The sequence below is a fragment of the Lagopus muta genome, chromosome 11 (assembly GCF_023343835.1).
Source record: "Lagopus muta isolate bLagMut1 chromosome 11, bLagMut1 primary, whole genome shotgun sequence".
Taxonomy (NCBI): domain Eukaryota; kingdom Metazoa; phylum Chordata; class Aves; order Galliformes; family Phasianidae; genus Lagopus; species Lagopus muta.
The window spans coordinates 1,707,176-1,732,989 of record NC_064443.1 but is presented as its reverse complement, the minus strand read 5'-3'; the positions used below and the strand labels follow the sequence as shown (position 1 = coordinate 1,732,989).

The window sequence follows — 25,814 nt, the reverse complement described above, 5'->3', positions numbered from 1 at the left end:
TGTCATACAAGAGATGGCAGCGGAGGGGCAGCCTGAGAAAATGGCGTTGTTGGACATGGAAGAGCATTTAGGCAAATGTGTGTTGCTGAACTCATGAGTGCAGAACAAAGGCACCTACTGATGTTGATTGATGCTTGCTGAACATTGCTGGAGGCCAGGCAACGCTTGTGAGCGCAGTGAGGTGGTGGGTGGTACGTTTCAGCAGTGGCAACAGCAACAGTGCATCACCATGGCTGGTGCGCATAGTATGAGAGTAGCATGCAGACGGTTGATCATAGTTGCTGAAAATGCACAGCTAACAGTGGAGACCATTGAAAAAGTGTTTTGTAGCTGACAACTTGCTGTATCACCTAGCGTTATTGTGCTCTTCAAACCTGTTGTTGTTTCCGAGGAAATAAAGGAGAGGCGTTAACTTTTGGAGCTGGGAGATGCAAAGCCTCAAGCATCACATGGAAAGACATAAAGGTGCTGTGATTCTGTGAATTGAGTCATTTATTGTAGCGAGAGGTAATGAGCAGCAAGCAACAAAAAGTCACGGGAACAGCTGAGCGCTTGGTTGGGATACTGCTGGAGCCACAGGCCCGGCAGCACTCAGGTGGGGCCAGGAGGGTGGACGTGTCGCCCAGTGCCTTCAGCAGCACCAACACGCCGGGTTCCAGCGGCGCTGCGTCCGGCACCGGGCCCCTCACCCTGCGCTGGCTGCAAGAGCCTCCGCCCTGCTGCCTGGGTGCCCTCAGCCCCGGTGAGGTGTGATGGCATCACAGAGGGTGGCACGGAACGGCCACTGTGACCTGCGGGGTGCAGAACAGAGCCGAGGCTGCGGGGCTCAGGCCGAGCTCAGTGCGACTTGGTGAGGTGAGCAGGGAGGAAGGGGCTGCCTGAGGCTGCCCAGGGAGGAGGCTTCCCCAGCGCTCGGGGCCGGAGCTGAGAACTCAGCCTCGTCCCGCTTCTCCCCTAGGTTGTCACGCGGAGGAGAAAGCCTGGTTTTGCTGGGACAGACACTCTGCGAGTGCTCGCCGTTGATGCACACGATGTCCGAGGGGACTCAGGAGGCCGCCGGCTCGAGTGAGCCAGGTGAGAGCAAAGTATCCCTGCACGCACCCCTCCACGACCACCAGCCCTGCCCCTCAGCTGGCACGGCCGGCACGCAGCAGCCCCTGGGACAGCCCTGGGGACACCTGGCCCTGCAAGCTGCTCACTGCTGTTTCTCTCTCCTCTCCAGCATGCGTGCTCTGTGGCCGAGTGGATAACCAGAAATCCATCTTCGGCAGGAGATACGAGATGTATGGGATGTGTTTCCATGCATTTTGTGTGGTGAGTTCCCTCGTGCCTCCTGACACCTTCCTCCAACCAGTGCTTCCCTTCTTTCGGCATTAATAACATCATGCTCTTTCCTCCTCTACAGGGATTTGCCAACGGTCTTTGTCAACATGGAATAGACAATCAAAATAAAGGTCTGTTCCACGTTGAAGACCTCATACGCACCGTGAGGCAGGCAGAGCAGACGGTGAGCACCGCACCGGAACAGGGAGCTTGGTGCCAGCGGAGGCATGGCGAGCTTAGCCTGGTCCAAAGAAAGCAATCCCAGCCCTTCCAGCCAGCCCCAAGAGAAATCCCTGCTCTTGCAGACCAGCCCTGTTCAGCAGGCAGCTCTGCAGAGTGCCAGCCAGCCCTGCCCCCATCCCGTGCCCTGCACAGAGGTGCGGGGCCCGCTGCGTAGGCCCTGAGCCTGCAGCTGATGGGAAATGCTCTGCTCTTTACAGCTCTGCTTTGTTTGTGGCCAGCGCGGGGCCACCATCACCTGCGCGGAGACGGGCTGCGACCGCAGCTTCCATTTCCCCTGCGCCAACAAGGGTCAATGCGTCACCCAGCACTTTGACCGACACTGGTAAGGGCTGCCAGGCATCGCCTGTGGGCCTCCAACCCCTGCTTCCGCACCAGCCAAAGAAGCGAGGAGCGCGCCGTGACGCCTCCCAGCAGCCTGGCAAAGCCAGAGCCAAGGCCTGGGGCTCCTTGCCCTCCTGGCAGCACTTCTCACCTTGCCCGTCCCTCCCATCTTCCTCCAGGTCCTTCTGCTGGGAGCACTGCCCACATCAGGCAGTGGAGACAGCGCCAACGCAGGACACGACCTGCATCATCTGCATGGAGCCCGTGGGGGTCTGCAGGTCGTACAGCACCATGGTGTGCCCTGCCTGCCAACACGCCTGGTTCCACCGCGCCTGCATCCAGGTAGGAGCTCTCCCCTCGCCCAGCAGGCAGGCAGGCGCTCAGCAGCACCAGGCCTGGCTCACGCTCACACTGCTTGTGTTTCTGCTGCAGGGAATGGCCAAGAGCGCTGGGCTTCGCTGCTTCCAGTGCCCTCTCTGCCGAGACAGAGAGGTCTTCATTCAGGAAATGATCAACCTGGGCATCCACATCCCAGCCAGGTGGGTGGCCTTCAGCCAGCTCTCGACACACGAGGGCACAAGAGCTGTGCCTGCCCAAGGACTGCCCCAGCAGGCCTGGCCCTTGGCTGCGGGGGTGGCTTTGCTCAGTCTTAGTCTACAGGCACTGGCAGCTCATCACATTCCCTCCTTTCTCTGGCAGAAAACCAAAGTGGGAGAACAACCGTGCCTACGCATCCCTGGGAGTTAGGCACCAGCGCTGCGATGCCAGCGACTGCTGTTACCCAGGCGGCAGGGAACGACAAGAGGGAGAGGGGTGAGTTACCTCAGCAGCCCTCTGGGGCTCGGCGTGAGATCGCAGCCTCACCACGGGCTGGGAGAGCACACACTGAGCACCAGAGCCGTGCCGGGCGCTCCCTGGCTCAGCTCACTTTGTCCTCACGGCCACAACCCGCTGTTTTCCACAGGCCCTGGCAGCTGCTCCTCTGCAGCTCCTGCGCTGCACAAGGCACCCATCGACTCTGCTCCAACCTGAGTCTGAGCACAACCAGATGGGAGTGCAACACCTGTGCTGGAGAGGGCATCGGTAAGAGGCAAACGGCCGCGTGCTGCTGGGCTGGGGCCAGGCGAGGCCTTGCTCAAGTCCCTTTGGCCCAGGAGGGATGAGAGCCTGTCCCACCCCGGGGCTGGACATCTGTCCCGCTCACCTTCCTGCCTCCCCTTACAGCCTCCAGCACCAATGCGGACAGCGCTGGCCCCAACACCACCAGCCAGCAGGGACTGGGGCCATCCCAAGGCCCTACAGGACAGGAGAGCAGCAGCTCTGACACCACCAACCAGGCACCATCCAGACCAGATCACAGCTCCCAGGTGCCTGAGCTGCTCTCCGGGCAGACACAGCGGGCCAGGACTCGGAGCCGCTCGCCTCTGGACCATCGGGCTGCAGAGACCAACAGCCAGCCCCAGAGACGCCGCAGGAGCCGGTCCAGGCGGCGACGGCCAGCCTGGGGCCGAAGCCGCTCCCGGGTTCCACGTCGGGCCCGGAACATCAACCGCCGGCCCCACTGATGTCATAGGAGCGGCCGTGTGCCAGCTCCAATTGCTGTATAAAGTCATCAAAGTCCATCAATAAATCTGACAATTCCATCATGCCACTGTCGGTTTGGTTCTTCTCCGCCTTTCCCGAGGTGGGCAGCTTTAGGGGCTGCAACCACGGGCATCTCTTCTCCCCAGCACCCAACCCACTCCTTCCTCCCCCCAGCCCGGTTCAGGCTGAGCTGGGTTCTGGCCCCGCCTCCAGCAGGCGCAACGTTTCCAACGCACAACGTGGCGGAGGCCAGGCTGGCAGCTGCAGCCCATTCTGGGGGTGTTTCTGCCATCGTGGGGATGCCGCTGTGTTTGGGACACACGGGCAGCGCCACGGCTGCTGCCGGCTGTGGGGTGGGCCAGGACCCGGGCTTTCCTCCTGCATTTGGGCAGTGCCTCAGGTCTGCTGCCACTGCAGTCCCAGAGCTGGGGTAGACATCAGAGCTGCTCTCAGTTGAATACAGGCTGTTTGGCATTCTGGATTCCAGTCCAAAATTTCTCCTTTCACAGCTTCCTATTCCACGATCCTCCATCAGTCCACAGTTTGGTATCCATAATCTACAGCATCCTGCCGTCCCTAAGGAAGCTTGCATTTCCCATTTATTTGGATTTTGGCTCTGGTATTTGACGTACGGCCTCCTTGCCCTCATCCCCAGGCTTTGGTATCCCCGACGGATGGTAAAACCAACATAAATCACAGACTGACAAGCTATTGGTGCTTTCCTCGTGGATCCTCTGCGTCCTGCAGAGCTCGGACAATTCCGGAGACTTGCTGCCTCTTGTGGTATTTCCTCCTTGCCTCAGCACCTATAAGGAGTTCACCTGCACACTGGCGCAGTGTAGCTTCCAGCCGTCTGTGCCCTCGTCCCTCCAGTTCCTTAGCAAGCTGATTCCCAAGCATGATGGGGCGGGCTATTTGTAAAGCCCTCAGGGAGCACAGTCCAACACCACTGTGTTTTCCTTCCAGTTTGGGGGTTTTTGCACTCCAACACAAAGGAGGGCATGTGGGTTTTCCATAAGGGGATGTGCTTCCATCACAATTGGACTGACAGCCTTCCATCCTGAACCAGCTGACGTTCTGTGCAGTGAGGCTTTGTGGCTGGCAGAAGTGCGGTACTGCACCGTGAGCAGCATTCAGTGATGGTCCGTGAGTCACAGCACTACCAACCAGAGGCTGAGTTCCTCTCCTACCTTCCATTTCTAGGAGGTACTGGCTTTGTCTTGCGGGCTTAACTCCTGGCTTTAGGGGTATTCAGACTGTCTCTGGTGCTTTGGATCATCCTGGAATTTTAGCAGCCCACCCCAGTGGATTTACAGCAGACAGCACTTCATGGGGGTCTACGATTTTATTTTATTGGCAGTTATTTGCGCATTCAATGTGTTCGCTAAGTCTCTCCCAACTCAAGGTATTGGACACTGAAGGACATACGAGAAATCCTGGGTAAACACCTGGCTTCCAATCCTCTTCTCAACTGCCTTTGTCCAACCAGAAAGTAAGGCTGCATGGCTTTGGCCGTTCAGAAGCCTGCGTTTAGCCAGAGTATCAAAACGCACTTAATTGCCATAGCAGATGTTCGCCCTGCACCCCGAGGCCCGGTTTCAGCCCAGGTAGGGCTAATGTTGCACCAACGTTGGCTGGTTGGTGAGCAATGAGTGCGCACCCGCGGCCGGGCCGGGCCGTTGTGTGGGAAGAGCTGCCACCATGATGGCGTGGGGAAGGGGAGCCCATGCGCCGTGAGTTGGGCACGGACAAAAGAAAGCGGACCCAGGCCAAAAAGCAGCAGCACAAGCCGCACCCCTTCTCCCACAGCATTGACATCTGCAGCAGCCGCCGGGGCTGCTCCAGCCAGCCAGGCCTGGGGCGCTGCATGGGGATATGGGCGCCACGGCGTGTGGGCCTGGGGGGCCGCTGGGCTTCCTCCGAGCGGAACCACTGCGGGGGGCAATGCCTGGTGCCGACAGGCAAAGTGGGCTGGAGGAGGGGAACGAGGCCAAGGAAGTAGGAATCCGCGTCTGCTCCGGGCGGCCTGTGAAATACAAGACCTGCTCTGAGAGCCTTCCCTGTCGACTGGCTCTCAAATTGGCTTGGCTTTTATTGAGACTGGAGCCCTTTCTGCTCAGACGTTCCCCCGAAGGAGCTGCTGTTCTCTGGATCTCCTCGCCAAGGAGGGCGACTTTGCCCACCGTCTGCCTCAGGGCTTGTGGGACAAACAAAGACATTATGAACCCTTGCAGCCTTGCAGATGAGTAAACAAGCTGGGCCGCTACTCGCGCCAGGCGTAAACACACACGAGGCGCCTGGCTCCTGCACGTTTCCAAGGGGCTGTGATGGGGCTATGAAAGCTTGTAAGCACCTACAGTAAAGGTCTTTGTTCTGCACCAGCAACAGAGTCCGCGTCTCGCTTGCCACAAGGACCCCTGCCCTCCCGGCAGCGGGTTGCTGCAGTTTTCAACTGGATGCACGCATGGGTGAACATCCAGTTATTCACAGTGCCTGCGCTGCTTTTCTGGTCGTCAGCTTGTAACAATGTCAAAAGACACATGCATTTCAATAGTTGCCACAGTATCTAAAATAGATACGTACTTCTGCGCCCAGCGGTACAAAGGCTGCTCCAGAGGTATCTCCTCCTGTCCGGTGATAGTGGCCCATGGCATCAGGGGGGGATGTGGGTGGGATGGCAGCAGGGCTTGCACCTTTCTGGCAGCAGGGAGCACAGCGAGGCACTGGGCTGTGCGGTTCAGCAGTGCTGACAGCCACAGTGCGTTACTCCCGCTGGTGCAGGCTTGTACGACTGTGGCATGCAGACTGTCCACCACTGCTGATGAAAATGCGCAGCTAATGGTTGCAACTACGTTGAGAAATAGCCTATGGAAGTGCAGAATTTGCTTTATTAAACAGTGTTATTATGCTGTGTCTGGAGTAGTTTCAAAGGAAATAGGGCAGGCATTATTTTTGGAGTGACCTACCTAAATCTCAAGTCATTTGATACCCACATGCTAATGACAAGGACTTGCTACCACCAAGTACTAGTGGTGAGTAAAAGATGTGAGTGGTGCTCCAGAGGGCTCCAGACTGAGGCCAGTGGTCAAGAAGCGCTGAAAGACATGGAGGCCCTGCAGTGTGTCCGTGGAAGGGCAACGGGGCAGGAAAGGGTCTGGAACAAAAGTCCCATGAGGAGGGGCAGAATGAACTGGGGTTGTGCAGTCTGGAGGAGGCTCGGGGGAGGCCTCACCACGCCGTATAACTCTGCAAAACCAGGCTGTAGCAAGGAGGGGGTCTGCCTCTTCTCCCAGGTAGCAGCGCTGGGACGAGGGGGAACGGCCTCCAGTTGCACCAGGGGATCCCCGTTGGATCCTAGAAAGAACGTCTTTGCTGAAAGAGCGGTCGGGCACTGGCACAGCTGCATGGGGAGCTGGGGGAGTCAGCGCCCATGGAGGTGTCCCAGAAACGTGGGGATGTGGCACTGAGGGACGTGGGCAGGAGGGGGGTGGACGGTGGGACCTGGGGATCTTTGGTCTTTGCCAACCACAGGGACGATGTGATTCTGTGAATGGAGTCATTTATTGTAGCGAGAGGTAATGAGCAGCAAGCAACAAAAAGTCATGGGAACAGCTGAACGCTTGGTTGGGATACTGCTGGAGCCACAGGCCCGGCAGCACTCAGGTGGGGCCAGGAGGGTGGACGTGTCGCCCATTGCCTTCAGCAGCACCAACACGCCGGGTTCCAGCGGCGCTGCGTCCGGCACCGGGCCCCTCACCCTGCGCTGGCTGCAAGAGCCTCCGCCCTGCTGCCTGGGTGCCCTCAGCCCCGGTGAGGTGTGATGGCATCACAGAGGGTGGCACGGAACGGCCACTGTGACCTGCGGGGTGCAGAACAGAGCCAAGGCTGCGGGGCCCAGGCCAAGCTCAGTGCGACTTGGTGAGGTGAGCAGGGAGGAAGGGGCTGCCTGAGGCTGCCCAGGGAGGAGGGTTCCCCAGCGCTCGGGGCCTGAGCTGAGAACTCAGCCTCGTCCCGCTTCTCCCCTAGGTTGTCACGCGGAGGAGAAAGCCTGGTTTTGCTGGGACAGACACTCTGCGAGTGCTCGCCGTTTGTGCACACGATGTCCGAGGGGACTCAGGAAGCCACCGGCTCGAGTGAGCCAGGTGAGAGCAAAGTATCCCTGCACGCACCCCTCCACGGCCACCAGCCCTGCCCCTCAGCTGGCACGCTGGCACACAGCAGCCCCTGGGACAGCCCTGGGGACACCTGGCCCTGCAAGCTGCTCACTGCTGTTTCTCTCTCCTCTCCAGCATGCATGTTCTGTGGCCGGATGAACGTTGAGCTTGGCATCACAGGGAACAAATACGTTATGAAGGGGATCTATTTCCATACTTTCTGTGTGGTGAGTGACCTCACAGTGCCATCTTCCTTCCTGCAAGCAATGGCTTATGCCTTTCTGTCCTAACAAGATCACACACTTTGCTCTTCTGCAGACATTTTCCTCTGGCCTTTTACAGCGAGGAAGAGATGGGAATGCACACTTCTGTAGTCAAGACCTCATACGCACCGTGAGGCAGGCAGAGCAGACGGTGAGCACCGCACCGGAACAGGGAGCTTGGTGCCAGTGGTGGCATGGCGAGCTTAGCCTGGTCCAAAGAAAGCAATCCCAGCCCTTCCAGCCAGCCCCAAGAGAAATCCCTGCTCTTGCAGACCAGCCCTGTTCAGCAGGCAGCTCTGCAGAGTGCCAGCCAGCCCTGCCCCCATCCCGTGCCCTGCACAGAGGTGCGGGGCCCGCTGCGTAGGCCTTGAGCCTGCAGCTGATGGGAAATGCTCTGCTCTTTACAGCTCTGCTTTGTTTGTGGCCAGCGTGGGGCCACCATCATCTGCTCAGATCTGGGATGTGTCCGCAGCTTCCACCTTCCCTGTGCCTCCGAGGGTCAATGCGTCACCCAGTACTTTGGAGAGTACAGGTAAAGGCTGCCAGGCATCGCCTGCGAGCCTCCAACCCCTGCTTCAGCACCAGCCAAAGAAGCGAGGAGCGCGCCGTGATGCCTCCCAGCAGCCTGGCAGAGCCAGAGCCAAGGCCTGGGGCTCCTTCCCATTCCTCTGCCCTCCTGGCAGCACTTCTCACCTTGCCCGTCCCTCCCATCTTCCTCCAGGTCCTTCTGCTGGGAGCACCTCCCACAGCAGCCAGTGGAGACAGCGCCAACGCAGGACACGACCTGCATCATCTGCATGGAGCCCGTGGGGGTCTGCAGGTCGTACAGCACCATGGTGTGCCCTGCCTGCCAACACGCCTGGTTCCACCGCGCCTGCATCCAGGTAGGAGCTCTCCCCTCGCCCAGCAGGCAGGCAGGCGCTCAGCAGCACCAGGCCTGGCTCATGCTCACACTGCTTGTGTTTCTGCTGCAGGGAATGGCTCTGCGTGCTGGACTTCGCTGCTTCCAGTGCCCTCTCTGCCGAGACAGAGACACATTCTTAGGAGATTTGTTCAACGTGGGGATCCGAATTCCAGACAGGTTGGTGTCTTTCAGCCAGCTCTTGAGACGTTATGGCAGGCCTGGCACTTTGCTGCTTCATGAACAGGGTGGAAATGGGTTGGGCTGGAAGAACTGGTATGGTCTGGTTCAGACTTATTCTGGTGACACTGAGTTTTAACCACATTCTCTTTCTTATGTAACAGAACTCCAATGTGGGAGGAAAACAATGCCTATGCATCGTTGGGAGGAAGGCATGGGCGCTGTGATGCCAGCAACTGCCTTTACCCAGGTGGCAGGGAGCAGGCAGAGGAAGTGGGGTGAGTTACCTCTGCATGGGATCGCAGCCTCACCACAGCCTGGGAGAGCACACACTGGGCACCAGAGCTGTGCCGGGCGCTCCCTGGCTCAGCTCACTTCGTCCTCACAGCCACAACCCGCTGTTTTCCACAGGCCCTGGCAGCTGCTCCTCTGCAGCTCCTGCGCTGCACAAGGCACCCATCGACTCTGCTCCAACCTGAGTCACAGCACAACCAGATGGGAGTGCAACACCTGTGCTGGAGAGGGCATCGGTAAGAGGCAAACGGCCGCGTGCTGCTGGGCTGGGGCCAGGCGAGGCCTTGCTCAAGTCCCTTTGGCCCACCCTGGGGCTGGAGTTTCACCCCCTCACCTCTTTGCTTCTCCTTGCAGGACCCAGCACCAACTAGGATCTTGGCAGCCATAGCACCATCAGCCAGCAGGGACTGGGGCCATTCTGAGGCTCACCAGCACTGGAGAGCAGCAGCTCCAACACCACCAACCAGGCACCTTCAAGACCAGATCACAGCTCCCAGGTGCCTGAGCTGCTCTCCGGGCAGACACAGCGGGCCAGGACTCGGAGCCGCTCGCCTCTGGACCATCGGGCTGCAGAGACCAACAGCCAGCCCCAGAGACGCCGCAGGAGCCGGTCCAGGCGGCCAGGGCCAACCCGGGGGTGAAGCCGCTCCCGGGTTCCACGTCAGGCCCGGAACATCAACCGCCGGCCCCACTGATGTCATAGGAGCGGCCGTGTGCCAGCTCCACTTACTGTACAAAGTCATCAAAGTCCATCAATAAAAGTGACAGTTCCATCATGCCACTGTTGGTTTGGTTCTTCTCCGCCTTTCCCAAGGTGGGCAGCTTTAGGGGCTGCAACCACAGGCATCTCTTCTCCCAGCACCCAACCCACTCCTTCCTCCCCCAAGCCTGGTTCAGGCTGAGCTGGGTTCTGGCCCTGATTCCAGCAGGCCCAACGTTTCCAACACACACCTGGGGATGAAATATGAATTGGTTCTGTCCCTTCGTGACTCGAGGGCATTAGAGTGCACTGCGCACCAGTGTCCACCGGCGCCTCATATTTCTGTTCTGATGTGTCACGCTATCAAATCCACTCAGTCCAATATATTCTATTGCCCTTTCCCCCTCCTGGCTGGGGACTGGGCCCCCTGTTTGTTAACTCTATCATTCTTCTTCCTTGACTCACGATCAGTATCCTTAATGTTTTTGCCGTGTCCTGCAGCAACAGGAGCAATCACCTCTTTGGAGGAGTTCACCTTGGTGGTTGGTCTGTCTTGTAATTCTTTTATCCATGCTCATTGTGCCATGACACGTTGTGTGGCTGTGTGATGGTTCCAGCACACTGTAGTTTCCCCATGGAAAGCACATGGTAGCTTCCCCCAAGCAGCTCAGTGCTGGAGCAGCTGGCAGCCGACGTGGTGCTGGCAGTATGGGAGGAACTGCAGGAGGATGAGCTACAGCCGGGCTTCTGGCAACAGGCAGACGCCTTCTGCTGGCGCATGGACGAGGGGGTCTTTTGTGGTGGATGAAGTCAGTACTCTCTCTCACTGTGGTTGCTGGTTGAACCTGATCTTCACACACATTCAATTATCTCCTTGCCTTGACTGCGCAATATTTGCTTTCACAAAATAAGCTGACTCAAGCAGAACTTCCTTACCTGCCTAGCATAAGGAGTTCAGTATTTCATTGTTAGCTCCTTGGTACAAGGGCACAGGTTCTTCCTGTTTTCTAAACAAACTACACGGCTGTTCATCAATGAGCATTACCAAGCTAGTTATATCACTGCAATTCGCATCAGTATGAAGACATTCTGAGCGCACCATGGAGGTGCTGTGTGGGACTGCAGGTGAGAAGTGGTTGTAAAAAGGTGTTACGGTGTTGCTGTGCCATGCTGCTGTGTGGCTGCACTGACGCGCTGCGGCTGTACTGTGGAGGTGCTGTGCAGGGCTACTGGGACACGGCGGCTGCAGCACAGCGCTGTGAGGCGTTACCAGCACCGCTCCATGTCCCGTGGGAGCATGGGGCACTGATGCAGGAGCGCTTCAGGCATGAGGCAATGGTGCTGCAGCTGTAGATGGAGTGGCTGCAAGAGGAGAAGCACTGCATCCATCGGCCACGGGTCTCCTGGGTTCCCTGGTTGTGCTGTTCCTGCCCACAGCGGTTGGAGGAGATGCAGGAGCTCTGAACAGAACGAGCTGCATTTCTGCACCATTCCTGCCAAGCCTGGCAGGAAAGCTTTTCAACATACTGCAGCACATGTGAGGTGGACTTTCCCCCAGCAGCTGTCCCTGCACTAAATGCAATGGAACTGTGCTGGCATTAGCATTTCTGGGAAGTGCAAGGCTCCATTCCAGGAAAGCAAAGGAAGCGTAAGCACAGAGTTGACACGGGGAGCTGGATGTACTTCCATTTTCAGCATGCTGTCTCTTAACCCCACGGCACTGGGGACGTGTGGAAATGGGCTTGTGAGACTAAAAGCTCTCAGTTTGTTTGTCATGGCAGGTCCCTTTCACTGCCTTTGTAGTATGTTGTTAAATGGAATGTACTCCAAAAGCTGAGGAGTCCTGGAGGAAATGATCTCACCTAAGAGATAAAAGGTCTAGCAGTACCCCCAAGTCTTAGCAGGCTGAGTGGAGCTGCAAGGGTGGGGAAGTGTTATGCTGGCCCAATGGCTCACAGAAGTTATTTACCTTCTCGCTCTCTTCACTAACAGCCCTAGAGCCCAGCAACGTGGAGCGAGTGCATTTCTGCAACCAGTGGTTCTGGCTACCAGTGGTTCCCCAGGGGGAGACGACATCTTCAGGAGCCCTGCTTACTGCTGCTAGATAAAGTAACTTCAAATTTGAAAGTGGGGATCCAATTTAAAAGCAAAACCAAACCCCCATAAACAAACGTAAATAATACTGGTGTTACAATTCCTGATGTCCTGGAACATTTTAGGTTAACTGCACTAAAGATGCAGAGACAGGAAGGCTTGCAGACACAGATCATCTAGACTAAACTCACAGCTCTCTTTAATCCTGTACACCTCACACCAGCTTTCACTGTGCAAAGCTATCCCTTGTGTCACAAAGCTCTGGGTGCCACAGAGCCCTCAAATCCCACATCTGTGATCTTAACGCATGATTCTGATGGACTGGTCAGTCCAGGAGAAAATGGACTGCTTACCAGGTACCAACGTTTCCAAGGAAAAGACTGATCTCAGAACCTGAGAAGCCATCTACCCCGAGTCAGATGGGACAAAGACAAGCAACACCATGCCCTCCAGCCTCTCATCGCTGAAGAAAGGGCACTGTGACCTGAGCTGCTGGTGGAGTCCTTCATAGGGCAGGAAAGGCCCTCCCAAAACCTCACCTCAGCTCAGAGATTTGCTCACTTTCAGCCCCGCTATGCCTCTTGTCAGCAAGATAAGTGCAACTGGAACGCAGGTGATCTCAGGTGAGGCCGGGGCCGCTCACCCCGATCCACAGCGGTCCTGCTCATACAAAGCATGCTCAGCCCATACCTGCAACCTTGGACTTGTCTGGCCCAGTGCTCAGCCGGTAGTTCTTCCTTGACAGAGCCGTCCCAGCACCCCGAGAGGTCATTCTTCACAGGCACCAGCTCCAGAGCAGAGGTAAGACAGACAGCTAGAACAGAACTTCTGGGGAGGATGCTGCCACCTGAGGACTTCCCCCTTTCTTGTGGGTTCATGCACCTGGAGTAAACAACAGGGTTAAGCCAAAGAAGTCCAAGTGCCACCACTAATGCCACCACACAAGAGCCCAAAGCTGGTGACAGCTGCCAATCCTGCTCTCAGATCCACTTGTCCAACTGCCCAAAATCTTCCCAGGATTTCCCCAGTCTTTCCCACGATATGGATTTGAAGGGAGGACTATTTGGTGGATAAGGAAGTGGCTGGTTGGCAGCGCTATGTCCAGGTGGGAGCCGGTGACGAGCGGTGTCCCTCAGGGGGACCATCTTAAGACCAGTGCTCTTCAACATCATTGCCAATGACACATACAGCGGGATTAGCATGTCTTTGGATTACACCAACTTGGGTGGTGCAGCTGATAAAATGGAAGGAAAGGATACCATCCAGAGGGACCTGGACGAACTTGAGAAGTGGGCCCATGTGAACTTAACAAAGTTCAGTAAGTCTAAGGGCAAGGTGCTGTACTTGGCTTGGGGCAATACCAGATTTGTGTACAGACTGGGAGAATAGCTTTTTCAGAGCAGCCCTAAGAGAAGGACCTGGGGGGTCCTGATGGACAAAAAGTTCTGTATGAGCCAGCAGCATGCGCTCACAGCCTGGAAGGCCAACAGCATCCTGGGCTGCATCAACAGCGGGGGGCAGCAGGCAGGGAGGGGATTGTTCCACCTCTGCTTTGCCCTCATGAGGCCCCACCTGGAGCACTGCGTCCAGGCCTGGGGGCCACAGTAAAGGAGGGCTGTGGGGCTGTTAGAGCGGGGCCAGAGGAGGCCACAAAGATGCTCAGCGGGCTGGAGCACCTCTCCTATGGGACAGGCTGAGGGAGATGGGGGTGATGAGCACAGAGAAGAGAAGGCTCCAGGGAGACCTCACTGTGACCTTCCAGTACTTGAGGGGAGCTTGCAGGTAGGAGGGAGAATGACTTCTTACACTGACTGCTCAATGGGCAGTGAAGCACTGGCAGTGCTGTCCAGAGCTGTGGGTGCCATCCCTGGAGGTGCCCCAGGCCATGGAGGGGCCCTGGGCAGCCCAAGCTGGGGGGCAGCCAGACCATGGCAGGGGTGGGGCTGGGGGCTATAAGGTCCCTCTCAGTCAAACCATGCTGAGATTCTGCGACGCATCTTATACAGAGCGTGTAGCAAGTTGGTCTGAGACAAGTTAGGACCTTGGCAAGTGCCACGCGGAGTGACCAGCCAGGGACCCGAGCTTCTGGATGCCCTAAACAAGCAGGAGGGTGCAGCACTGCTGCCGTGCCACAGCGCATATCCACGGTGCTGCCAGCAGGTCAGAGAGAGGGCAGAGCAGCACACACATCAGCCTCTTCACCGCTCGGATCGGTGATTTGGTGCCTAAAAACAAAGCCAGCCATACAGCCCCAGCAAATGTGCGCTCTGACTGAGGCCAGGCACTGAACTCCCCATTCTGGGCAGCCACAAGCAGAACCCTTTTTAGAGGAAGCGCAGAACAAACGGCACGGGGGAGGCCAGGTTTTAAATCGGGCTGGCACAGGATGGGCAGGAGAGCCAGCCAACGCAGCTTTGTCGGGAAGCTGCACTCCACCCTGCCATCGTGGCAAGGGCGAGGAGACAACGCCAGCACCGCCAGCCAGGTGGCATCCCCAGACCAGCGGCAGCCCTCAGACCCACGGCACCGCCTGGAAGCACAAGGAAAGCCTGGGTCCCAACTCTGCCCGCGCGTGCCAAATGCAGCAATGTCCCCAAGGCCAGAAGCGGGCAGCCTCCCACCAAGCTGCCGGCCCCGGCCCGGAAGGACATGGATGCGGCCACTCCGTCCCCCCCCCGCTGAGGTAGCACTGCTGGGGGCAGCCCCTGTGCCAGGCGATGTCCCCATGATGACAGAAACACCCCCAGAATGGGCTGCAGCTGCCAGCCTGGCCTCCGCCACGTTGTGCATTGAAATGTTGCAACGCACTGGAGTCGGGGCCAGAACCCAGCTCAGCCTGAACCGGGCTGGGGGGAGGAAGGAGTGGGTTGGGTGCTGGGGAGAAGAGATGCCCGTGGTTGCAGCCCCTAAAGCTGCCCACCTTGGGAAAGGCGGAGAAGAACCAAACCAACAGTGGCATGATGGAATTGTCAGATTTATTGATGGACTTTGATGACTTTATACAGCAATTGGAGCTGGCACACGGCCGCTCCTATGACATCAGTGGGGCCGGCGGTTGATGTTCCGGGCCCGACGTGGAACCCGGGAGCGGCTTCGGCCCCAGGCTGGCCGTCGCCGCCTGGACCGGCTCCTGCGGCGTCTCTGGGGCTGGCTGTTGGTCTCTGCAGCCCGATGGTCCAGAGGTGAGCGGCTCCGAGTCCTGGCCCGCTGTGTCTGCCCGGAGAGCAGCTCAGGCACCTGGGAGCTGTGATCTGGTCTGGATGGTGCCTGGTTGGTGGTGTCAGAGCTGCTGCTCTCCTGTCCTGTAGGGCCTTGGGATGGCCCCAGTCCCTGCTGGCTGGTGGTGTTGGGGCCAGCGCTGTCCGCATTGGTGCTGGAGGCTGTAAGGGGAGGCAGGAAGGTGAGCGGGACAGATGTCCAGCCCCGGGGTGGGACAGGCTCTCATCCCTCCTGGGCCAAAGGGACTTGAGCAAGGCCTCGCCTGGCCCCAGCCCAGCAGCACGCGGCCGTTTGCCTCTTACCGATGCCCTCTCCAGCACAGGTGTTGCACTCCCATCTGGTTGTGCTCAGACTCAGGTTGGAGCAGAGTCGATGGGTGCCTTGTGCGGCGCAGGAGCTGCAGAGGAGCAGCTGCCAGGGCCTGGGGAAAACAACAGGATGTGGCCGTGAGGACAAAGTGAGCTGAGCCAGGGAGCGCCCGGCACAGCTCTGGTGCCCAGTGTGTGCTCTCCCAGGCTGTGGTGAGGCTGAGCCCCAGAGGGCTGCTGAGGGAACTCACCCGTCTCCCTCTTGTTGTTCCCTGCCGCCTGGGTAACGGCAGTCGCTGGCATCGCAGCGCCGGTGCCTAACTCCCAGGGATGCGTAGGCACGGTTGTTCTCCCACTTTGGTTTTCTGCCAGAGAAAGGAGGGAATGTGATGAGCTGCCAGTGCCTGTAGACTAAGACTGAGCAAAGCCACCCCCGCAGCCAAGGGCCAGGCCTGCTGGGGCAGTCCTTGGGCAGGCACAGCTCTTGTGCCCTCATGTGTCGAGAGCTGGCTGAAGGCCACCCACCTGGCTGGGATGTGGATGCCCAGGTTGATCATTTCCTGAATGAAGACCTCTCTGTCTCGGCAGAGAGGGCACTGGAAGCAGCGAAGCCCAGCGCTCTTGGCCATTCCCTGCAGCAGAAACACAAGCAGTGTGAGCGTGAGCCAGGCCTGGTGCTGCTGAGCGCCTGCCTGCCTGCTGGGCGAGGGGAGAGCTCCTACCTGGATGCAGGCGCGGTGGAACCAGGCGTGTTGGCAGGCAGGGCACACCATGGTGCTGTACGACCTGCAGACCCCCACGGGCTCCATGCAGATGATGCAGGTCGTGTCCTGCGTTGGCGCTGTCTCCACTGGCTGCTGTGGGAGGTGCTCCCAGCAGAAGGACCTGGAGGAAGATGGGAGGGACGGGCAAGGTGAGAAGTGCTGCCAGGAGGGCAAGGAGCCCCAGGCCTTGGCTCTGGCTTTGCCAGGCTGCTGGGAGGCGTCACGGCGCGCTCCTCGCTTCTTTGGCTGGTGCGGAAGCAGGGGTTGGAGGCCCACAGGCGATGCCTGGCAGCCCTTACCAGTGTCGGTCAAAGTGCTGGGTGACGCATTGACCCTCGTTGGCGCAGGGGAAATGGAAGCTGCGGTCGCAGCCCGTCTCCGCGCAGGTGATGGTGGCCCCGCGCTGGCCACAAACAAAGCAGAGCTGTAAAGAGCAGAGCATTTCCCATCAGCTGCAGGCTCAAGGCCTACGCAGCGGGCCCCGCACCTCTGTGCAGGGCACGGGATGGGGGCAGGGCTGGCTGGCACTCTGCAGAGCTGCCTGCTGAACAGGGCTGGTCTGCAAGAGCAGGGATTTCTCTTGGGGCTGGCTGGAAGGGCTGGGATTGCTTTCTTTGGACCAGGCTAAGCTCGCCATGCCTCCGCTGGCACCAAGCTCCCTGTTCCGGTGCGGTGCTCACCGTCTGCTCTGCCTGCCTCACGGTGCGTATGAGGTCTTCAACGTGGAACAGACCTTTATTTTGATTGTCTATTCCATGTTGACAAAGACCGTTGGCAAATCCCTGTAGAGGAGGAAAGAGCATGATGTTATTAATGCCGAAAGAAGGGAAGCACTGGTTGGAGGAAGGTGTCAGGAGGCACGAGGGAACTCACCACGCAAAATGCATGGAAACACATCCCATACATCTCGTATCTCCTGCCGAAGATGGATTTCTGGTTATCCACTCGGCCACAGAGCACGCATGCTGGAGAGGAGAGAGAAACAGCAGTGAGCAGCTTGCAGGGCCAGGTGTCCCCAGGGCTGTCCCAGGGGCTGCTGTGAGCCAGCGTGCCAGCTGAGGGGCAGGGCTGGTGGCCGTGGAGGGGTGCGTGCAGGGATACTTTGCTCTCACCTGGCTCACTCGAGCCGGTGGCATCCTGAGTCCCCTCGGACATCGTGTGCGCAAACGGCGAGCACTCGCAGAGTGTCTGTCCCAGCAAAACCAGGCTTTCTCCTCCGCGTGACAACCTAGGGGAGAAGCGGGACGAGGCTGAGTTCTCAGCTCAGGCCCCGAGCGCTGGGGAACCCTCCTCCCTGGGCAGCCTCAGGCAGCCCCTTCCTCCCTGCTCACCTCACCAAGTCGCACTGAGCTCGGCCTGAGCCCCGCAGCCTTGGCTCTGTTCTGCACCCCGCAGGTCACAGTGGCCGTTCCGTGCCACCCTCTGTGATGCCATCACACCTCACCGGGGCTGAGGGCACCCAGGCAGCAGGGCGGAGGCTCTTGCAGCCAGCGCAGGGTGAGGGGCCCGGTGCCGGACGCAGCGCCGCTGGAACCCGGCGTGTTGGTGCTGCTGAAGGCACTGGGCGACACGTCCACCCTCCTGGCCCCACCTGAGTGCTGCCGGGCCTGTGGCTCCAGCAGTATCCCAACCAAGCGCTCACCTTTTCCCGTGACTTTTTGTTGCTTGCTGCTCATTACCTCTCGCTACAATAAATGACTCCATTCACAGAATCACAGCGTCCCTGTGGTTGGCAAACACCTCTAAGGTCACCAGGTCCCACCATCCACCCCCCACCTGCCCACGTCCCTCAGTGCCACATCCCCACGGTTCTGGGACGCCTCCATGGGCGCTGACTCCCCCAGCTCCCCATGCAGCTGTGCCAGTGCCCGACCGCTCTTTCAGCAAAGACGTTCTTCCTCAGATCCAGTGGGGATCCCCTGGTGCAACTGCAGGCCGTTCCCCCTCGTCCCAACGCTGCTACCTGGGAGAAGAGGCAGACCCCCTCCTTGCTACAGCCTCCTTTTGCAGAGTTATACGGCGTGGTGAGGCCTCCCCTGAGCCTCCTCCAGACTGCACAACCCCAGTTCATTCTGCCCCTCCTCATGGAACTTTTGTCCCAGACCCTTTCCTGCCCCGTTGCCCTTCCACGAACACACTGCAGGGCCTCCATGTCTTTCTTGCAGTGAGGGGCCCAGAACAGAATCCAGCGCTTGAGCTGTGGCCTCCCCAGCGCAGGCTACGGGGCCACGATCACCTCCCTGCTCCTGCTGGCTGCACCGTTTCCGCTGCAAGCCAGGATGCCCTCGGCCTTCCTGGGCACCTGGGCACGGTGCTGCAGCACTGTAGCGTTGCCTGGGGTTGCTGTGAGCAAAGAGCAGCAGCCAGCACTTGGTCTTCTTGGCCCTATCCAGTTGCTGAGGCTCTGCCCATCCAGCCAGCCATCCCGATCCCCGTGCAGGGCTCTCAAGCAGATCAGCGCTTCTTCCCCACTGGCCTCAGTCTGGAGCCCTCTGGAGCACCACTCACATCTTTTACTCACCACTAGTACTTGGTGGTAGCAAGTCCTTGTCATTAGCATCTGGGTATCGAATGACTTGAGATTTAGGTAGGTCACTCCAAAAATAATGCCTGCCCTATTTCCTTTGAAACTACTCCAGACACAGCATAATAACACTGTTTAATAAAGCAAATTCTGCACTTCCATAGGCTATTTCTCAACGTAGTTGCAACCATTAGCTGCGCATTTTCATCAGCAGTGGTGGACAGTCTGCATGCCACAGTCGTACAAGCCTGCACCAGCGGGAGTAACGCACTGTGGCTGTCAGCACTGCTGAACCGCACAGCCCAGTGCCTCGCTGTGCTCCCTGCTGCCAGAAAGGTGCAAGCCCTGCTGCCATCCCACCCACATCCCCCCCTGATGCCATGGGCCACTATCACCGGACAGGAGGAGATACCTCTGGAGCAGCCTTTGTACCGCTGGGCGCAGAAGTACGTATCTATTTTAGATACTGTGGCAACTATTGAAATGCATGTGTCTTTTGACATTGTTACAAGCTGACGACCAGAAAAGCAGCGCAGGCACCGTGAATAACTGGATGTTCACCCATGCGTGCATCCAGTTGAAAACTGCAGCAACCCGCTGCCGGGAGGGCAGGGGTCCTTGTGGCAAGCGAGACGCGGACTCTGTTGCTGGTGCAGAACAAAGACCTTTACTGTAGGTGCTTACAAGCTTTCATAGCCCCGTCACAGCCCCTTGGAAACGTGCAGGAGCCAGGCGCCTCGTGTGTGTTTACGCCTGGCGCGAGTAGCGGCAAAGCTTGTTTACTCATCTGCAAGGCTGCAAGGGTTCATAATGTCTTTGTTTGTCCCACAAGCCCTGAGGCAGACGGTGGGCAAAGTCGCCCTCCTTGGCGAGGAGATCCAGAGAACAGCAGCTCCATCGGGGGAACGTCTGAGCAGAAAGGGCTCCAGTCTCAATAAAAGCCAAGCCAATTTGAGAGCCAGTCGACAGGGAAGGCTCTCAGAGCAGGTCTTGTATTTCACAGGCCCCCAGGAGCAGACACGGATTCCTACTTCCTTGGCCTCGTTCCCCTCCTCCCGCCCGCTTTGCCTGTCAGCACCAGGCATCGCCCCCCGCAGTGGTTCCGCTCGGAGGAAGCCCAGCGGCCCCCCAGGCCCACACGCCGTGGCGCCCATATCCCCATGCAGCGTCCCAGGCCTGGCTGGCTGGAGCAGCCCCGGCGGCTGCTGCAGATGTCAATGCTGTGGGAGAAGGGGTGCGGCTTGTGCTGCTGCTTTTTGGCCTGGGTCCGGTTTCTTTTGTCCGTGCCCAACTCACGGCGCATGGGCTCCCCTTCCCCACGCCATCATGGTGGCAGCTCTTCGCACACAACGGCCCGGCCCGGCCGCGGGTGCGCACTCATTGCTCACCAACCAGCCAACGTTGGTGCAACGTTAGCCCTACCTGGGCTGAAACCGGGCCTCGGGGTGCAGGGCGAACATCTGCTATGGCAATTAAGTGCGTTTTGATACTCTGGCTAAACGCAGGCTTCTGAACGGCCAAAGCCATGCAGCCTTACTTTCTGGTTGGACAAAGGCAGTTGAGAAGAGGATTGGAAGCCAGGTGTTTACCCAGGAGTTCTCGTATGTCCTTCAGTGTCCAATACCTTGAGTTGGGAGAGACTTAGCGAACACACTGAATGTGCAAATAACTGCCAATAAAATAAAATCGTAGGCCCCCATGAAGTGCTGTCTGCTGTAAATCCACTGGGGTGGGCTGCTAAAATTCCAGGGTGATCCAAAGCACCAGAGACAGTCTGAATACCCCTAAAGCCAGGAGTTAAGCCCGCAAGACAAAGCCAGTACCTCCTAGAAATGGAAGGTAGGAGAGGAACTCAGCCTCTGGTTGGTAGTGCTGTGACTCACGGACCATCACTGAATGCTGCTCACGGTGCAGTACCGCACTTCTGCCAGCCACAAAGCCTCACTGCACAGAACGTCAGCTGGTTCAGGATGGAAGGCTGTCAGTCCAATTGTGATGGAAGCACATCCCCTTATGGAAAACCCACATGCCCTCCTTTGTGTTGGAGTGCAAAAACCCCCAAACTGGAAGGAAAACACAGTGGTGTTGGACTGTGCTCCCTGAGGGCTTTACAAATAGCCCGCCCCATCATGCTTGGGAATCAGCTTGCTAAGGAACTGGAGGGACGAGGGCACAGACGGCTGGAAGCTACACTGCGCCAGTGTGCAGGTGAACTCCTTATAGGTGCTGAGGCAAGGAGGAAATACCACAAGTGGCAACAAGTCTCCGGAATTGTCCGAGCTCTGCAGGATGCAGAGGATCCACGAGGAAAGCACCAATAGCTTGTCAGTCTGTGATTTATGTTGGTTTTACCATCCGTCGGGGATACCAAAGCCTGGGGATGAGGGCAAGGAGGCCGTACGTCAAATACCAGAGCCAAAATCCAAATAAATGGGAAATGCAAGCTTCCTTAGGGACGGCAGGATGCTGTAGATTATGGATACCAAACTGTGGACTGATGGAGGATCGTGGAATAGGAAGCTGTGAAAGGAGAAGGAGAAATTTTGGACTGGAATCCAGAATGCCAAACAGCCTGTATTCAACTGAGAGCAGCTCTGATGTCTACCCCAGCTCTAGGACTGCAGTGACAGCAGACCTGAGGCACTGCCCAAATGCAGGAGGAAAGCCCGGGTCCTGGCCCACCCCACAGCCGGCAGCAGCCGTGGCGCTGCCCGTGTGTCCCAAACACAGCGGCATCCCCACGATGGCAGAAACACCCCCAGAATGGGCTGCAGCTGCCAGCCTGGCCTCCGCCACGTTGTGCGTTGGAAACGTTGCGCCTGCTGGAGGCGGGGCCAGAACCCAGCTCAGCCTGAACCGGGCTGGGGGGAGGAAGGAGTGGGTTGGGTGCTGGGGAGAAGAGATGCCCGTGGTTGCAGCCCCTAAAGCTGCCCACTTCGGGAAAGGCGGAGAAGAACCAAACCGACAGTGGCATGATGGAATTGTCAGATTTATTGATGGACTTTGATGACTTTATACAGCAATTGGAGCTGGCACACGGCCGCTCCTATGACATCAGTGGGGCCGGCGGTTGATGTTCCGGGCCCGACGTGGAACCCGCGAGCGGCTTCGGCCCCAGGCTGGCCGTCGCCGCCTGGACCGGCTCCTGCGGTGTCTCTGGGGCTGGCTGTTGGTCTCTGCAGCCCGATGGTCCAGAGGCGAGCGGCTCCGAGTCCTGGCCCGCTGTGTCTGCCCGGAGAGCAGCTCAGGCACCTGGGAGCTGTGACCTGGTCTGGATGGTGCCTGGTTGGTGGTGTCGGAGCTGCTGCTCTCCTGTCCTGTAGGGCCTTGGGATGGCCCCAGTCCCTGCTGGCTGGTGGTGTTGGGGCCAGCGCTGTCCGCATTGGTGCTGGAGGCTGTAAGGGGAGGCAGGAAGGTGAGCGGGACAGATGTCCAGCCCCGGGGTGGGACAGGCTCTCATCCCTCCTGGGCCAAAGGGACTTGAGCAAGGCCTCGCCTGGCCCCAGCCCAGCAGCACGCGGCCGTTTGCCTCTTACCGATGCCCTCTCCAGCACAGGTGTTGCACTCCCATCTGGTTGTGCTCAGACTCAGGTTGGAGCAGAGTCGATGGGTGCCTTGTGCAGCGCAGGAGCTGCAGAGGAGCAGCTGCCAGGGCCTGGAGAAAACAGCGGGTTGTGGCCGTGAGGACAAAGTGAGCTGAGCCAGGGAGTGCCCGGCACAACTCTGGTGCTCAGTGTGTGCTCTCCCAGCCCGTGGTGAGGCTGCGATCTCACGCCGAGCCCCAGAGGGCTGCTGAGGTAACTCACCCGTCTCCCTCTTGTCGTTCCCTGCCGCCTGGGTAACAGCAGTCGCTGGCATCGCAGCGCCGGTGCCTAACTCCCAGGGATGCGTAGGCACGGTTGTTCTCCCACTTTGGTTTTCTGCCAGAGAAAGGAGGGAATGTGATGAGCTGCCAGTGCCTGTAGAGTAAGACTGAGCAAAGCCACCCCCGCAGCCAAGGGCCAGGCCTGCTGGGGCAGTCCTTGGGCAGGCACAGCTCTTGTGCCCTCATGTGTCGAGAGCTGGCTGAAGGCCACCCACCTGGCTGGGATGTGGATGCCCAGGTTGATCATTTCCTGAATGAAGACCTCTCTGTCTCGGCAGAGAGGGCACTGGAAGCAGCGAAGCCCAGCGCTCTTGGCCATTCCCTGCAGCAGAAACACAAGCAGTGTGAGCGTGAGCCAGGCCTGGTGCTGCTGAGCGCCTGCCTGCCTGCTGGGCGAGGGGAGAGCTCCTACCTGGATGCAGGCGCGGTGGAACCAGGCGTGTTGGCAGGCAGGGCACACCATGGTGCTGTACGACCTGCAGACCCCCACGGGCTCCATGCAGATGATGCAGGTCGTGTCCTGCGTTGGCGCTGTCTCCACTGGCTGCTGTGGGAGGTGCTCCCAGCAGAAGGACCTGGAGGAAGATGGGAGGGACGGGCAAGGTGAGAAGTGCTGCCAGGAGGGCAGAGGAACAGGAAGGAGCCCCAGGCCATGGCACTGGCTCTGCCAGGCTGCTGGGAGGCGTCACGGCGCGCTCCTCGCTTCTTTGGCTGGTGCTGAAGCAGGGGTTGGAGGCCCGCAGGCGATGCCTGGCAGCCCTTACCAGTGTCGGTCAAAGTGCTGGGTGACGCATTGACCCTCGTTGGCGCAGGGGAAATGGAAGCTGCGGTTGCAGCTCGTCTCCGCGCAGGTGATGGTGGCCCCGCGCTGGCCACAAACAAAGCAGAGCTGTAAAGAGCAGAGCATTTCCCATCAGCTGCAGGCTCAGGGCCTACGCAGCGGGCCCCGCACCTCTGTGCAGGGCACGGGATGGAGGCAGGGCTGGCTGGCACTCTGCAGAGCTGCCTGCTGAACAGGGCTGGTCTGCAAGAGCAGGGATTTCTCTTGGGGCTGGCTGGAAGGGCTGGGATTGCTTTCTTTGGACCAGGCTAAGCACGCCATGCCTCCGCTGGCACCAAGCTCCCTGTTCCGGTGCGGTGCTCACCGTCTGCTCTGCCTGCCTCACGGTGCGTATGAGGTCTTCAACGTGGAACAGACCTTTATTTTGATTGTCTATTCCATGTTGACAAAGACCGTTGGCAAATCCCTGTAGAGGAGGAAAGAGCATGATGTTATTAATGCCGAAAGAAGGGAAGCGCTGGTTGGAGGAAGGTGTCAGGAGGCACGAGGGAACTCACCACACAAAATGCATGGAAACACATCCCATACATCTCGTATCTCCTGCCGAAGATGGATTTCTGGTTATCCACTCGGCCACAGAGCACGCATGCTGGAGAGGAGAGAGAAACAGCAGTGAGCAGCTTGCAGGGCCAGGTGTCCCCAGGGCTGTCCCAGGGGCTGCTGTGAGCCAGCGTGCCAGCTGAGGGGCAGGGCTGGTGGTCGTGGAGGGGTGCGTGCAGGGATACTTTGCTCTCACCTGGCTCACTCGAGCCGGTGGCATCCTGAGTCCCCTCGGACATCGTGTGCACAAACGGCGAGCACTCGCAGAGTGTCTGTCCCAGCAAAACCAGGCTTTCTCCTCCGCGTGACAACCTAGGGGAGAAGCGGGACGAGGCTGAGTTCTCAGCTCAGGCCCCGAGCGCTGGGGAACCCTCCTCCCTGGGCAGCCTCAGGCAGCCCCTTCCTCCCTGCTCACCTCACCAAGTCGCACTGAGCTCGGCCTGAGCCCCGCAGCCTTGGCTCTGTTCTGCACCCCGCAGGTCACAGTGGCCGTTCCGTGCCACCCTCTGTGATGCCATCTCACCTCACCGGGGCTGAGGGCACCCAGGCAGCAGGGCGGAGGCTCTTGCAGCCAGCGCAGGGTGAGGGGCCCGGTGCCGGACGCAGCGCCGCTGGAACCCGGCGTGTTGGTGCTGCTGAAGGCACTGGGCGACACGTCCACCCTCCTGGCCCCACCTGAGTGCTGCCGGGCCTGTGGCTCCAGCAGTATCCCAACCAAGCGCTCAGCTGTTCCCGTGACTTTTTGTTGCTTGCTGCTCATTACCTCTCGCTACAATAAATGACTCGATTCACAGAATCACAGCGTCCCTGTGGTTGGCAAAGACCAAAGATCCCCAGGTCCCACCATCCACCCCCCACCTGCCCACGTCCCTCAGTGCCACATCCCCACGGTTCTGGGACGCCTCCATGGGCGCTGACTCCCCCAGCTCCCCATGCAGCTGTGCCAGTGCCCGACCGCTCTTTCAGCAAAGACGTTCTTCCTAGGATCCAACGGGGATCCCCTGGTGCAACTGGAAGCCGTTCCCCCTCGTCCCAGCGCTGCTACCTGGGAGAAGAGGCAGACCCCCTCCTTGCTACAGCCTGCTTTTGCAGAGTTATACGGCGTGGTGAGGCCTCCCCTGAGCCTCCTCCAGACTGCACAACCCCAGTTCATTCTGCCCCTCTTCGTGGGACTTTTGTTCCAGACCCTTCGTGCGTCATTTCCCTGACACACTGCAGGTTCTCCAAAACTGCTACCCTGGGCTTCAGGAGGGCAGGCTTTGAATTACTCAGGATGCTGGTAGGGAGGGTCCCTTGGGATTCAGCCCAGACGAGCTAGGGGGTCTAGGAAGGCTGGTCGCTCCTCCAGAAGGAAGTCTTATGCAGCATCTGATGCACGGACTCAGATGTGAATGATCCAAAGTGTTTATTACAAGTTCTCACATCACTTGCATACCTTCACAAGTTTTCTTTTTCTTGCTTTCCCATCCTGCCCTACAACTTTGCCATCCACCCCTCCACATTGACAGAGCATTCTACAAAGCACTCTTCAACCGTTCATGCAGGCGCTTATCCAATCAGAGCCGTGAGCCGTTCTTTCTTCTTCTAGAGGTGTCCTTGGTTCTCATGCTGTTTATCTTGCTCCACAGCTGCTGCTCTGAACAGGTTTTCCTGTATTCCCAGTCTCAGAGGCCTAGGAGCAGGCTGTTCCCATGTG

The 25,814-nt window shown here is 58.7% G+C and overlaps 3 protein-coding genes and 1 pseudogene across 3 annotated transcripts; 2 read left to right on the top strand and 2 right to left on the bottom strand.

Annotated features, from left to right (window-relative positions):
* Positions 1 to 475: 475 nt before the first annotated feature.
* Positions 476 to 1,892, top strand: LOC125698910 (G2/M phase-specific E3 ubiquitin-protein ligase-like). The gene is made up of 4 exons (XM_048957833.1): positions 476 to 1,074; positions 1,223 to 1,314; positions 1,406 to 1,507; positions 1,764 to 1,892. Exons 1-4 carry the CDS (start codon positions 1,023 to 1,025, stop codon positions 1,890 to 1,892), a joined length of 375 nt encoding a protein of 124 aa, XP_048813790.1. The 5' UTR covers positions 476 to 1,022.
* Positions 1,893 to 7,291: 5,399 nt separating this feature from the next.
* LOC125698908 (PHD finger protein 7-like) lies at positions 7,292 to 9,958 on the top strand (annotated as a pseudogene).
* Positions 9,959 to 15,055: 5,097 nt separating this feature from the next.
* On the bottom strand, positions 15,056 to 16,393 carry LOC125698907 (uncharacterized). The gene is made up of 5 exons (XM_048957832.1): positions 16,307 to 16,393; positions 16,110 to 16,216; positions 15,836 to 15,949; positions 15,579 to 15,784; positions 15,056 to 15,437 (listed from the first exon to the last, which is right to left on the bottom strand). The coding sequence occupies exons 1-5, from the start codon at positions 16,391 to 16,393 to the stop codon at positions 15,097 to 15,099; spliced, it is 855 nt and encodes a 284-aa protein (XP_048813789.1). The 3' UTR covers positions 15,056 to 15,096.
* Positions 16,394 to 16,630: 237 nt separating this feature from the next.
* LOC125698716 (PHD finger protein 7-like) lies at positions 16,631 to 24,133 on the bottom strand. Its single transcript, XM_048957407.1, has 3 exons — positions 24,076 to 24,133; positions 17,029 to 17,130; positions 16,631 to 16,772 (listed from the first exon to the last, which is right to left on the bottom strand). The coding sequence occupies exons 1-3, from the start codon at positions 24,106 to 24,108 to the stop codon at positions 16,644 to 16,646; spliced, it is 264 nt and encodes an 87-aa protein (XP_048813364.1). The 5' UTR covers positions 24,109 to 24,133; the 3' UTR covers positions 16,631 to 16,643.
* Positions 24,134 to 25,814: the final 1,681 nt, after the last annotated feature.